This window comes from Pelophylax lessonae (genome assembly GCF_965119305.1).
Source record: "Pelophylax lessonae genome assembly, chromosome: 2".
In the NCBI taxonomy this organism is placed as follows: domain Eukaryota; kingdom Metazoa; phylum Chordata; class Amphibia; order Anura; family Ranidae; genus Pelophylax; species Pelophylax lessonae.
Genome location: NC_138769.1, coordinates 466,072,793 through 466,085,953, shown reverse-complemented (window position 1 = coordinate 466,085,953; position 13,161 = coordinate 466,072,793). Strand labels below are relative to the sequence as shown.

The 13,161-nt window shown below is 44.0% G+C and overlaps 1 protein-coding gene across 1 annotated transcript in view; it reads left to right on the top strand.

Annotated features, from left to right (window-relative positions):
* LAMP1 (lysosomal associated membrane protein 1) overlaps positions 1–11,772 on the top strand; it is a 54,521-nt gene extending 42,749 nt beyond the window's left edge. Inside the window, exons 7-9 of the mRNA XM_082248514.1 lie at positions 5,848–5,914; positions 6,037–6,207; positions 10,817–11,772. Of these exons, the coding sequence (XP_082104640.1) occupies positions 5,848–5,914; positions 6,037–6,207; positions 10,817–10,956 (378 nt within the window). The 3' untranslated portion in view covers positions 10,957–11,772. The remainder of the gene's footprint in view (positions 1–5,847; positions 5,915–6,036; positions 6,208–10,816) is intronic.
* The last annotated feature ends 1,389 nt before the right edge of the window (positions 11,773–13,161 follow it).

Below are 13,161 nucleotides of genomic sequence, written 5' to 3'. Positions count from 1 at the left end.
GACAGTGTGATTCCCATTCCTTCAGCTTTTTGGAGTTTTTATTCCTGGCTGCCTTTTAAAACACGTCATCTGGTAGAGAGTCCGAGCTGGTCTCTCCCATTCTGGTCTGGTGCAGCAGCATTTTAGGACTTCAGTTCCGGACATTTAAACCACATTTATTTTGCTGCGCCCTCTGCATGATGTAGTAAGCTGTAGGATCTCCCTGGCACCAGCAAAGCCCATGTAAGCAGAATGGATTTCATTATCTATGTGGGCTGATTTTTTTTCCTCGAGTGGTTTGAAGCCTGTCTGGGCCCTAGAATGCTGGTCGTACACTTCTACCCCATCTTTCTTTGGTGTGCAGGGGCTTGCAGAGGCGTTTGTGTGGCGTTTAATCTTCTTTTTTTTTTTTTTTTTTTAAGGGCTGGTCTATGTATTCCTTGTTTCAGAGAAAAGCCTCTTACAAGCCTCCACTAGCATACAGCATATAAAAAGTACACGTATTGCGGAGTTGGGCTGGGTATTGCCTGTATGTTAGAACTGCATTTCATGTGTTGTAAAGTCGCCATCTGCAGTTTTCTGTAATCGTAAACCTTCTGTTAGTAGGAGTTGTGTAGTGCCTTCTAAACTTTTCACACCATGTTGTCTAGTGTACTTGCGCTCCAGACCTCTGGTGTGCAGGGGTCATTACTAGCACATTATGCATTTACTTTGCAGGGAAGAAAAAAAAAAGTAATTGAGGAGTTTACTTCCTCTTTTTTAGTAGGGTTGTTGTGGCTAGGAGACCAAATCACTGATGGCAGCACGTTGGGATTAGGCAGTGGTACAAGAACCTGGTCAAAGAAGGCTGCATCAAGACCTTCCATTTGGAGAGAATTGAAGGAACTTGCACTGGTCCCATCTTCATTTTGGCATGAACTTCTAGGTTCCCACGTGCGGGTATTCTCAGACAATTCCATAGCTGCGGCCTTTGTCAATAAGAAGAGGGGGCACCAGGAGCATGGTGTTATGACTCTTGGCGAAGGAAATTAGTTTGAGCATAGTGGTGTTGGGCATCACGGTCAGTGCTTTTAAAGGGCTCTATCAATCTAGCGGTTTAGTTTATAGGTAGACAGCAGGCCTTAGAGGCCCCTATAACAGGAAGTTTTCGTTTTTTTTTTTTTTCCTCTTTCATTTATTGACTGCCACAGTTCCTGATTCTGATTGATTAGGACACTAGGCAGGAAAAAGCTCTACTATGCCTATGGGCAGTCCCAGGGGGTTTAAACCCCCCCCCCCCCCAAGTCTGGCCAGCGAACGCGTGCAGCCCGCAGCTCCACGCTAGGTTGGCCTACAACATAGCCCCGCTGGACGGGGGCTGGCCTGCAAGGTAAACGTCTCGTGAGGATGCATATGACCTGGCTCTGGCCTGAGTTGGAGCGTTTCCTCTGGCCGACAGCACCCACATGACGATGGAGCGGTGCCCACCCTGTTCCTGGTATGGTAAGTAGCTGTCCCCCCTCTACTCCTGGTGGGTTTTGGGGTGGACGTGGGCCCCTCCTTGGGATGGTTGGACCCCAGGGTTCCCCTCCAGCCCCTTTTTGTGCCTCCACAAAAATGTAGTCCGCATCTTGCGGCCTGCTAGCCCATGTGGTCAGCTTGTCACCTCCCTTCGAAGGTGTGGGGGTGCTGCATTTTTTGACAGCCTTGCCATCATTGTGTGAGGCACCTGCCCATTTTAGGGCTGCAGGGCCATCGGGGTACCCTGCCTGCATGTCTGTGTCACGGCAGTCAGCCCCCTTTTTAAGGGATCGCAGTTGGCAGCCTCCCCTGATTGTTATGTTTTTCCGGGTGAGCTTAGTATATAGCGACCCTACTCGGTCTGCGTCAATGCACCCTGAGTGCTCAGATAATGAGGATAATTCCTCTGCTCTTCTAGCCACATATAAAAAGGCAACAGTGGATGCACTGTGTCAGTGCGTGACACTTTAAAAAATGGAGGTTGCGGCAGATGCTGCGTCGGAGGAGCCAGTCCCTTTTGGCACACAAAAGGCCTCCAAAGCGACGACAGTGTTCCTCTTCCGCTTTCTTTGACAACATTGTCGCAAAACAGTGGGGTTGTCCAAAACCCAGTGATTCTTAAGTGCGTTTAAAGGTGGACGGTCCCACCTGTAGTGGACTCGTCGGTTTCCAGGATCAAATAAGAAGCTACCTTTGTTCCGGTTGAGGAGTATCCAGCTGATAGGAGGGCGGAGGCTCTGGCCCACCATATGTTCGCTGTGGCTGGTTCGGCACTTAAGCTGGTATTTACTATTGCACTGGTGTCGCAAGGTCTGACCAAGTGGGCTAAACTTTTTTTTTTTTACGTCGGGACCTGGAGGGGAAACCGCTTCCCCCGTCTTGCGGAGGTGGTGGATTAGTTGGTCCAGGGGCTGCAGTTTATCTGTGATGCATCTTTGGATGCAGCTCCTTTAATTTCTAGGCTGTCTGTATCACCAATGGTCCTTCGGCATATTCTCTGGTTGAAATACTGGTCTGCGCACCAGACTTCTAAGAAGACCTTATCTGATCTCCCCCTTGTAGGGGATTGCCTGTTTGGAGCTTCCTTGGATGATAACATTGAGGGTCTCACAGGGGGAAAGAGTACTCTTCTTCTGCAGGCTACCAAGGGAAAGGAGCCCCGTTGTAGACGTGGGCCATTCTCCTTGGCTCCTAAAAAGGTTTTTTCTTTTGCTCCTCGGTCTCAAAGCAAGGGATCAAAAGTCAGGGACTTCACCGGAGGTTCCAAGAGGACCTGGTCTGGCAAGCCACGAGTGGGCTCTTCCAGACCTGCAGACACGTTTTTCCTCTGCATGAAGGGGCGCCCTCACCTGTATCTGTGGTTGGGGGACGTCTTCACTGGTTTCTGGATCCATGGACCTCCCAGGTATAGGATACGTGGGTCCACAGTTATTCGGTCAGGCTACAAGATCGAGTTTGTCCGGAAAGGTTCTTCCCTTCCAACCTGCCCTTGTCCGCAGATCACTTACGGGTCTCTTTGAGGTAGATGCAAGACTTGTTCCTTCAAGGGGTGATGGTTCAGATTTCGGAACGTTTTCAGGGGTTTTTACTCAAACCTCTTTACAGTTCCCAGGAAGGAAGGCAAGGTATGTCCAATTCTTGACCTCAAGGCGCTAAGCTGCTTTGTACAACTATAGAAGTTCTGCATGGTGTCCATTCACATGGTAATGGCATCCCTACTTCAGGGGGTTTTCTTCTTGCTTCGATCGACATCAAGGACTCCTACCTGCACATTCTAATATGTGCTGGTCGCCAGCACTTCCTAGGTTTTGCCGTGGACGAGGAGCATTATCAGTTTGTGCCGCTGACCTTTGGTCTTACCTCTGCACCTTGGGTCTTCACAGGAGTGTTGGCCCTGGTGCTGGCATTGTTTAAGTCAGCAGGGGATCATATTACTGGGGTACCTGGATGATCTTCTGAGAGCGGAGTCTCTGACTGTTTTGGTGGACTACTGGAGATAGCTCTGTGAACTCTGAGGGACTTCGGTTGGATCCTGAACATTCCAGAGTCTGCTTTTGGTTCTTTCCACAGAAACTGGACTATCTGGGTCTGACTCTGGACTCTGCCTCAGCCAGTGTGTTTCTTCCTCTGGAAAAACTCCAGAGATTGCAGGAAACAATTCAGCTTCTTTTACGCAGACGGTCATCCCTCCAGGGTAGCATGCGCGTGCTGGGCTTGATGGTGTCCACCCTCAAGGTGGTCCGTTTGCACACTTCCACACAAGATCTCTGCTAAAGAGATTCTGGTGAAAGGGTCAAGGATCCACGGTCTCTAGCGGTGACCTCGCTCTCCGGCACTTAGACAGGGAAAATCCTTCTCCCACTGTACTGGATGGTTGTCTTCACGGATGCCAGCCTTTCTGGGTGGGGAGGCGCCCTCAGCACAAATGTGCCGATTTTAGTGTACTGGAAATCGGAGCGATCACAATTTGTCTGGCTCATTGGACAATCGTCGTCAGGGGTACGAATTCTTTTGGACAATGCCACGGCCGTGGCCTGTCAATCACCATGGGGGCACAAGAAGTGTCCTGGCGGCTTAGTAAGTAGCCAGCATTCTAAGGTGGGCTGACTGATTCGTTGCAGCCCTCTCAAACTTCTGCCACGACTCCTCTGCAGGATTCAGGCAGAAGGAATTCTGGTCATTCTAGTGGCTCCAGACTGGCCTCGCCTGTCTTGGTATGTCGATCTGGTACGGCTGGTCGCCAATACTCCTTGAGGACTTCTCTCAGGGAGGATCTGCTGTTCCAAGGACCAATCTTTCATCCTGCTTTAGTCGCTGGCTTTACCGGCTTGGCTGTTGAATGCCAGGTGCTGAAGGATGGAGGTTTGTTTGAATCAGTGATTCCTACCGGCTGCTGTTTAGAGGACCTGGTCCTCTTTGAGGGTGTATTGTTTTTCAGGTGAGCTCCAGTTGTTTATGGTTGAGCTCTGTGTTACCTGGTTGGCTATGGTTAGCCTTGGGAATTTTTTTTTTTTTTGAAGTTTTCCCACCCCTCGTGTTTGACACTGCTTTTGGACTTCCCAATGGTTAAGAAGAATCAGGAGCTGTGTCTGTCCATGAACGAAAGAGAAAATTGTATTTTTGACTTGCCCTAAAATCCATTTCTCTGATGTTCATTGATGGACACAGAAGCCACCCCTCTGTGGAGTTGGCTTTCTGCTGACACTGCTTGTAACAAAACTGAGTGCCTATAGTGGAGAGTGGGTGTATACATCCTGGGACTACCCATAGGCATAGTCAAGCTTTTTCCTGCCTAGTGTCCTTCTCCCGAAGGGTGCAGTATAAACCCGATAGCTAAGGCTGGCCATACACTATACAATTTTCTTATTCAATTTCCTTTAGATTTACCTTTAAACTATGTAGTGCAAGGGCCTGCCTGATTGCATACAAATTGAAAGTGTTTAGGTTTGACCCTACATTACATGGTTTTGGTAAATCTAAAGGAAAGTTGAACAAGAAAATCGTATAGTGTATGGCCAGCCTAAGAATCAGGCGCTGTGTCCGTCAAAGAACATCAGAGAAATGGATTTTGCGTCCAAAAAAGTGTGTGTGTATGTAATGTGTGTGTGTGTGTGTGTGTGTGTGTGTGTATATATATATGTGTATATATATGTGTGTGTATATATAATATATATTAGTGCCTTGTGAAAGTTTTCGCCCCCTTGAACTTTGTGACCTTTTGCCACATTTCTGGCTTCAAACATAAAGATATAAAACTGTAAATTTTTGTGAAGAATCAACAACAAGTGGGACACAATCATGAAGTGGAACGAAATTTATTGGATATTTCAAACTTTGTTAACAAATAAAAAATTGGGTGTGCAGTTATTTTTTTCCCTATAGTGAAAAAAATAACCAAATCCAATAGTCAAAGTGGTGCAGTTTGTGCTGAAATGTGCTCCTCTTTTAGCCAAAGTAAAGTGCTGTGCCTTGTGCAAAAATGCAATCTTCATGCTCTGTCGCCAATCAAGGGACCTCCTAGGACCGAACTCCACCATATGTTGAACTCCTGAGTTTACACTGAGGCAGTTCAATACACGCTTGATATATCTGGTCAATCTCTCATGATGGTCACCGTCCATACCGTAATACCGTAAAGCCTGAAAGGACATGATCGCATAATGCGGTTTATTTAAAATCCCAAATAAAATCATATAGTGTGCAGTGTGCACTCATATGGTTTAGGAGAATTATCTGCTGTCAGTATAAAACGAGCCATGGCCCTAAAATTGATTAGTTTCCATGTAGGTTCTGTCCTAAAATTCATAGTTGAGATGTCCAAATTTCCTTTAATGTTTCTATCCATTAATGTTTTATTTTCTTTTTCAGAACACAACAGACAGCAGATTTTACCTTGGCCAAGTCAATCTTAGTACTACTATTGATGATGCAAAAGGTATTAACATAGATTCTGCACATTATGGATACAACTAACTCACTGGCGTGATGTTGTGCTACATTTTGTTATTTCTAGTAGTCGGACAGTTCTTAATTTTCCTTTTTCTTTTGATCTTACAGATCCCAAGTTTAGTCAAGAAAATGCCAGTCTTTTGTACCTGCAGACTACAGAGCACAAGTCATACAAATGTAACAGTAAGAAAACTTTCCAGATAACAAGCAACTTTTCTATTGACACCTACAAGCTTCAGATCCAGGCCTTCGATATAGCAGAAAACAAATTTGGACCTGGTAAGATTATCTATTTATTTTTTTGGTATAAAGAAATGTTGGTAAAGCGGAACTAACTTGCCTCCTGTGGAATAGCTTGAAGTCTGCAACCTCTCCCTGGCTCCTTCTGGATGCCAGTCTTTGGTCATCTTGAATTGCCGGCGTGGTTTGAAGTGACTTCAGCTCTGTTTACATGTAACAGAAGACTGTTCCTACTTTGTTTTTTGCTAGTATATCCCTGACATGCAACTCTTCTAATAAAGTAAGAGTTGCAATTGAACATAACAAACATGTCTAAGTGCTACTGAGAGACAGGTTGGCAGATTAAGGAAGTACATACAGTTTAAATTACTCAGACCAAGTGACAGATAATTATTCTAACTATGTCACATTTTACACCATTCTAAACCTAACTGCAAATATGCAGACATTTAATCTGAAAAAAATGTTCTCCCATACAAGGAATTCAAAGGGAATCTGTCATATATATATATATATATATATATATATATATATATATATATATATATATATATATACCCAATGCAGTAGTTAACTGAACAAGATAGGCTATTTGGGACTTTAAGTGAGACACCAGCAGGCGTCTCCATCCTTGTATCAGAAAAACAGAAAATTGAAAGGATTAAAAGTTCATGGAAGCCAGCCAGCCCCCAGTCTGATGCACTTACATTCCAGTCTGCCACCAACCAAGTAGACCTGTCTCACGATATAAATATAGAACAGGGGTTTAGTTGACACGCATTTGCAAACGCATGTGTAAGCTGCAAGGCCTCTTCACGGCACCCTGTGTTACTTGCAGTCCTAACACTGTCTATTTTGAGTGTCTCCACAATGGAAGCACATGGCTGCTAATGGATGGATGGGAGATAGGTGAGGGGGAGACGGCCCAAACCTCCCCCAACCCGCTCCCGTCTATGACTGGTCTAATGTCTCACAGCTCTAATAGCTATGTTGTAGCGATGGTACAAAACTGAAAAGGACTTGCTGAGAAGCGTATACCTCCATCCCCTTGGCGGATACAGTATAAAACACAGATTGGTACTTTATATGAGGCATTGGCTTGTAAAGCACAGCGCCTCCATCCCTAATTTCATAAAATATTTGGGACTTTAAATGAGACACAAGCAGGTCATGCTATTGGTCTCCATCCCTGTATATGAAAAAACTGAGGTCAAATCAGACTGCATCCACCAAAAATGCATGAAAATCGCACGGTGGGACTTTAAATGAGGCACTTTCTGATACAGGGATGGAGACGCTGGGCATTACTTGCTGGTGTTTCACTTAAAGTGCCTCATTTAAAGTCCCACCGTGCGATTTTCGTGCGTTTTTGGTGGATTATATATATCTATATATCCATTAGCAGCCATATGCTTCCATTGTGGAGACGCTCAACATAGACAGTGTTAGGACTGCAAGTAACACAGGGTGCCTTGTAGAGGCCTTGCAGCTTACACATGCGTTTGCAAATGCGTGTCAACTAAAGCCCTGTTCTTTATTTATATCATGAGACGGGTCTACTTGGTTGGTGGCAGACTGGAAGGTGAGTACATCAGACTGGGGGCTGGCTGGCTTCCATGCACCTCTTTTAATCCTTTCAATTTTCAGTTTTTCAATGCAGTAGTTATTACCATAATGAGTATACCATGCTTATGCTCTGAAAATAACATTTGTTGTTTAGGATTTCAGAAGATATTGATGTCATAAATGACCAGGCAACTAGTCTTAAGCCAGCCATACACGGAGCAATTTTCTTTCCAAACCACGAGTTGCAGGAAAGAAAATTGGCTATTCCTCTCCTGCAGAGCCATTGCGTTCTCCAGCTTCTAGCAGTAATCGTATGTAAAACCTGACAGGCTGGTTGTACAAAAGTTGATCGCTCAACTTTGTTTTGATCAGCCTGCCCATACATGGTTCGAATCTTGGCCGGTCCCTGCTAAACCGGCCAAGATTTAAACTGTCTGTGGCCTGCTTTAGTGCTGACAGCTTCTGATTAGTAGTCAGGCTAGACTCTGGGCACAAACGCCAATTAATTGTTTTGTTCGTTAAAACGCTCCTCAATCAATCTGATTTTTTTAGAAGCATTTTAATGTAAGAATTTAGCATTTGTCTTAATGAGACATGCAAGTGGCACAGTGCATCCAGCCACTTCACCTCTGCTGACCTCCTACATGCGACCCCCTAGGGTCTTGCCACGCATTCCCACAATTGGGAGTATTAATCCTCCTCTGGCCGATCAGTGACCCAGACGGTGATTCCTTAACCTAAATTAAAGAGACATCTAGTGCTCTCCGTAAGTACCGTACACAACATTTAGTCAGCGGGAGTGGAGCTGCACAGTCAAACCCACCTCTGTGAATACTTTCCAGCGCCATGGAAACTAGAGGGCACATAACCCAGCAGACTAAGAAAAAGCAAGATCACTAAAAACAATGGGACCATATGGAAAACTGGAGAGCTGAGCCCAATGCACACCGCAGTGGTTCAACCCAGACTGGAATCAAAACAACGTTTAATAAAAAATAAAGTGACATTTCACCTTCCATCTGGTACCCACTGCAGTAAATGTTCCATACCATAAAATGGACAGAGGTCCCTTGTCGAACATGGGCCACAATACCCAATGTTCATTTCAAATATTAAAGTGGCACTCCACCCCCCAAACCCTCCCCCCCAAAAGGAAAAATATATTAAAGTGGCACTCCACCATAAAAATATATATTTTGTTAGTTATAAATAAAATCTTTCAAAAAAATCACACCGCAGCCATCCTTTTACAGAAGAACTTTAAAAATCACACATACCCAAAAGATAATCTATTTATCTATTTGATATAAAACAGTTTAGGGCAAATTTGTCATTTAAGCCGCCTTGGTCTCAAAAATCCAAAAAGACTTCCTGCGGCTCAAATGCCAAACAAAATGACCCCCCTCCAATGTCTAGTGACCTTTTTCCATTTCCCCAAAATTTGAGGCACCTCGGGTCCCTGTTATGACAGGCTCTAAAATGTCTCAACACACTATGGGTTTTGACCCCCTTCTTAATGTTAAGTATAATGCAGGAGTGACCAAGAAGCAATATAAGATTAGAGATCTGATTGCCTGCACCACACAACGGGTAGTGTATATGCTCGAGTGTGATTGTGGGTTACAATACATTGGCAGGACCTCTAGAGCCCTATATGTGAGGATAGGTTAGCATGTTAACAGTGGAGTGGAGTGCCATTTTAATATTTGAAATGAACATTGGGTATAGTGGACCATGTTCGATAAGGGACATCTGTCCATTTTTTTGGTAAGGCACATTTACTGCAGTGGGTACCAAACGGAAGGTGAAATGTCACTTTTATTTTTTATTGTTGCTTTGGTTCCAGTCTGGGCTGAACCATGGTGGTGTGCATTGGGCTTGGCTCCTCAGTGTTCCATATGGTCCCATTGTTTTTAGTGATCTTTCTTTTTTCTTAGTCTGCTTGGCTATGTGGGTTTCAGTTCCGCAGTCTGGTTTCCATGCCGCAGGAAAGTATTTACAGAGGCGGGTTGACTGTGCAGCTCAGTTCCCGCCAAGTCCTGCCTTAGGACGTAATGCGTGCAGGGTAGGAGTTGTGCATGATGTCACCCGCAGCCAGCACTTCGACTTTGCTTGTGTATCAAGCGCTCGCAATATGCACTTGTAAATTTTATTCTCATTTTAAATAAATGTGTATTTACGGAGAGCACTAGATGTCGCTTTCATTTAAATGCATGGAGGAATCACCGTCTGGTTCATTAATCGGCCAGGGGATGATTAATACTTCCAATTGTGGGAATGCCTGGAGAAACCCTAGGGGTCCGCATGTAGGAGGGGTCCCAAGCACTTTTTCACACAGTGGCCTACCTTTTGTGGATGGAAAGACTTGTAATAAAAGAAACGGCCGCACATCCTGGAATTCCAATTGCCTTTAATTTCCAAAGTGATGACACCAAAGACACCAACATAGGTGTCATTTGGTAATGATTAAGCACAAGATGTATGTGTGAAACGCGTCTACGTGACCCTATGTTGGTGTCTTTGGTGTCATCACTTTGGAAATTAAAAGCAATTGGATTTCTTGGATGTGCGGCCGTTTCTTTTCTTACAAGTTTTCCACGGAGGCGGGCCGGGGCTAGCACTCACATGGGATATTCCACCTCTAAGCTGCCATCACACACCTGGAGCAGCGTTTTCTCTTTCAGTGGATGGAAAGACTACTTTTATATGGACTGTGTTTATTGATGTATATTTTGCGCTGCACTATTAAGATTTTTTTTTATGCGTTTAGAGGTATTGTGTTTTGACCTTTTTCTAGTGCTTGGCTTGCAGTTTATTGCTGAATAGCTTGTGTCTGCGCTGAATATATCTATTGCATTTTACTGGGTTTTAAAATGAATTTACTCTTAGTAAATTCTCTTCATCAAATAGATTTACAAACACTTTGGCAGATAAAGGAATTCCTATATATCAATTGATTTCAACTGTGTATTTGATATCTTAACCAGAGTACAGCTTGAAGACTCTAATATGTATATTTATAGGTTCTGGAAATTGCGTTTACAACTACATTGTTTTATTCTTCTCATGGTTTGTCTTGTAGCTGTGGAATGTGCAGAAGATCAGAATGGCATGTTGGTGCCCATCGTGGTTGGCGCTGCTCTTGCTGGTCTCGTCTTAATTGTGCTGATTGCATATCTCATTGGAAGAAGGAGAAGTCATGCTGGATATCAAACAATCTAATTGAAGTTTTTTCCTTTTTGGTGTAAATTTTACCACTAGCTCTATAAAGAATTGCAATGAGCCAACATTCTTAATTAGGGAGTTTCATTTGTGCAAGCAAGATTTCATGCAAACTGCTTTATATTTTGATGTTTTTAAACATGAACCACCATCAGAAAGCATATATTTACTATGCACAACAGATCTGGTCATCAAACAGATTTTTTTTTTTTTTCAGAGGGGGGGGGGGGGGGATTTCTTATCAAAGTAGAAAATTCATCAAGTGCTTTAAAATGATGATAAAGGTATTTTCACTTGTGAATGCACTATAATCTGCAGTTTCAATAACAGTCAACTTACTCAAAAAGGGAATTTAGCTCAATACTACGGTTACTAAGTACTGCAGAGCACTCTGCATCGAAATGGAAATGACTTAACCTCTATCTAAGTGTAACAGGTTGTGGTGTTTTCTTTGGGTTCCAGCTATCTTACCTTTCTCATACACAGCTAGAAACAGGAGTCAATCACGTGCTCATGCAGGGCATTAACAATGCACTATTTTAATTATTCAATGTCTTGTTTGCTGTTCTTGATGCTCTGCTTTTTCAGAGCTGTTAATTTTCTAAAAACTATAAACTGGGTGTCTTATTTTTTTTTTTTTTCCTGAAACCATTTTTTCTTTTTAGTTTGAATTTGAAAGATTGAGAGGTATTTTTCTGCACATGTGTACAGTATAGACATGTATATGTGGATTGCCTAGCTTGATGCTTGGTTGGGGTTGTACACTGCAAGAAATGTTTGCATTGCCTTAACAATGCTAATAAATTTTTTTTCTTTAATTGTTGGGTATTTTTCTTCTGTAGCACTAGTTACTAGCCATGCTGGCGTTTGTGTGTATGTTAGGGATGTTGAATTTAATTGTAGCATCGATGCATCGCGATTCAGCTACCCGCAATTCTGAATTGATGCTGCGACCGGTTTAATTGATGTGCTAATGACTCCACGTAGGGCCGCCCCTCCCTCTCCGCATAGCGATGGCGCTTTGAAATCCGTCTGTTTTCCCGCCTCCCGCTGGCGTCATCCCCAGCCGCCCGGTGTCGCTACAGGAGGAGACACGAGGAGCGTCCCTAACTCTTGGATAGAGATGAGCTCTGGTGTGTTCGAGTTTCTACGTGTCTGATCCCGCCAGTAAGCTGACACTGCACTCCGCTAATCACAGGCAGTGAGACACTTCCCAATCAGCAGCTGCACAGATCGGGAAATATCTCACTGCCTTTGATTACAGGAGTGCAGTGTCGGCTTCCTGGCGGGATCAGGCACGTGAGGACTGTCCTCTCTACTCTCGGACAGTCTGCTGCGGAGACCTGAGTGTCGGAGCGAACATCCCCGGCTCCCACATGCGTCGTCCTCCCCTAGCAAGTGTCCTCTGTCCTCCAGCGAGTGTCTGTCCTGACCATCCTCCAGCAAGTGTCCACTGTCCAGTGCACACTGTCCCCTGTCTTCCTCACACAGGCCTCTGTGGGCAGAGGGAGACCCCGAGTGAGCGTCCCGGACCCCAACTCCCAGTCCTCCTTGGCTCAGGCGTCTGTCATCATCACTGATCAGGTACTAGTCTAAGTCTTCAAATAATATTACAAATGTTGTACACATGACACTGCCAGAGGGAATAATGAAGATGTTCGAGAAGCTGACTTTTACTGCTCACTTTGCACGGATGTTAAGAGACAATTTGCACAATTGCACAGTAGTCATCATTTGTGTAAACACAGGCACACTGACAGTATCTTCTGCATCAGTTAATTTATGTGCAAATTATAATCGACCTAAACCATAAAGTGACTGTGTGTGCAATGTGCATGTGTGAGTCAGTGATGAGCAAAACCATAAATCATGAAAAAAGGTAATGAAGTATTTGTGAATCGACGATCACTAAGACATAAGCAAATCCATAATTAATGAAATGGCATACGTTTGGGGACATGTGTTTTGTTGTAGCGGTTTGTGTCCTTTGTATCTATAATATATTGTAATATCTTTTATTATTATTGAATTATGGTTTTATGTCTTAGTGATAGATTCACAAATCCTTCATCGATACCTTTTTTGTTTGATTTATGGTTTTGCTCATCACTAACATGCATGCGCAGTTGCGCACACCAATTGTACGGTCACTTTGAGGACCTCCGAAGTAAATTGCTCCATTAAATTAGCACAGACTGATGATTT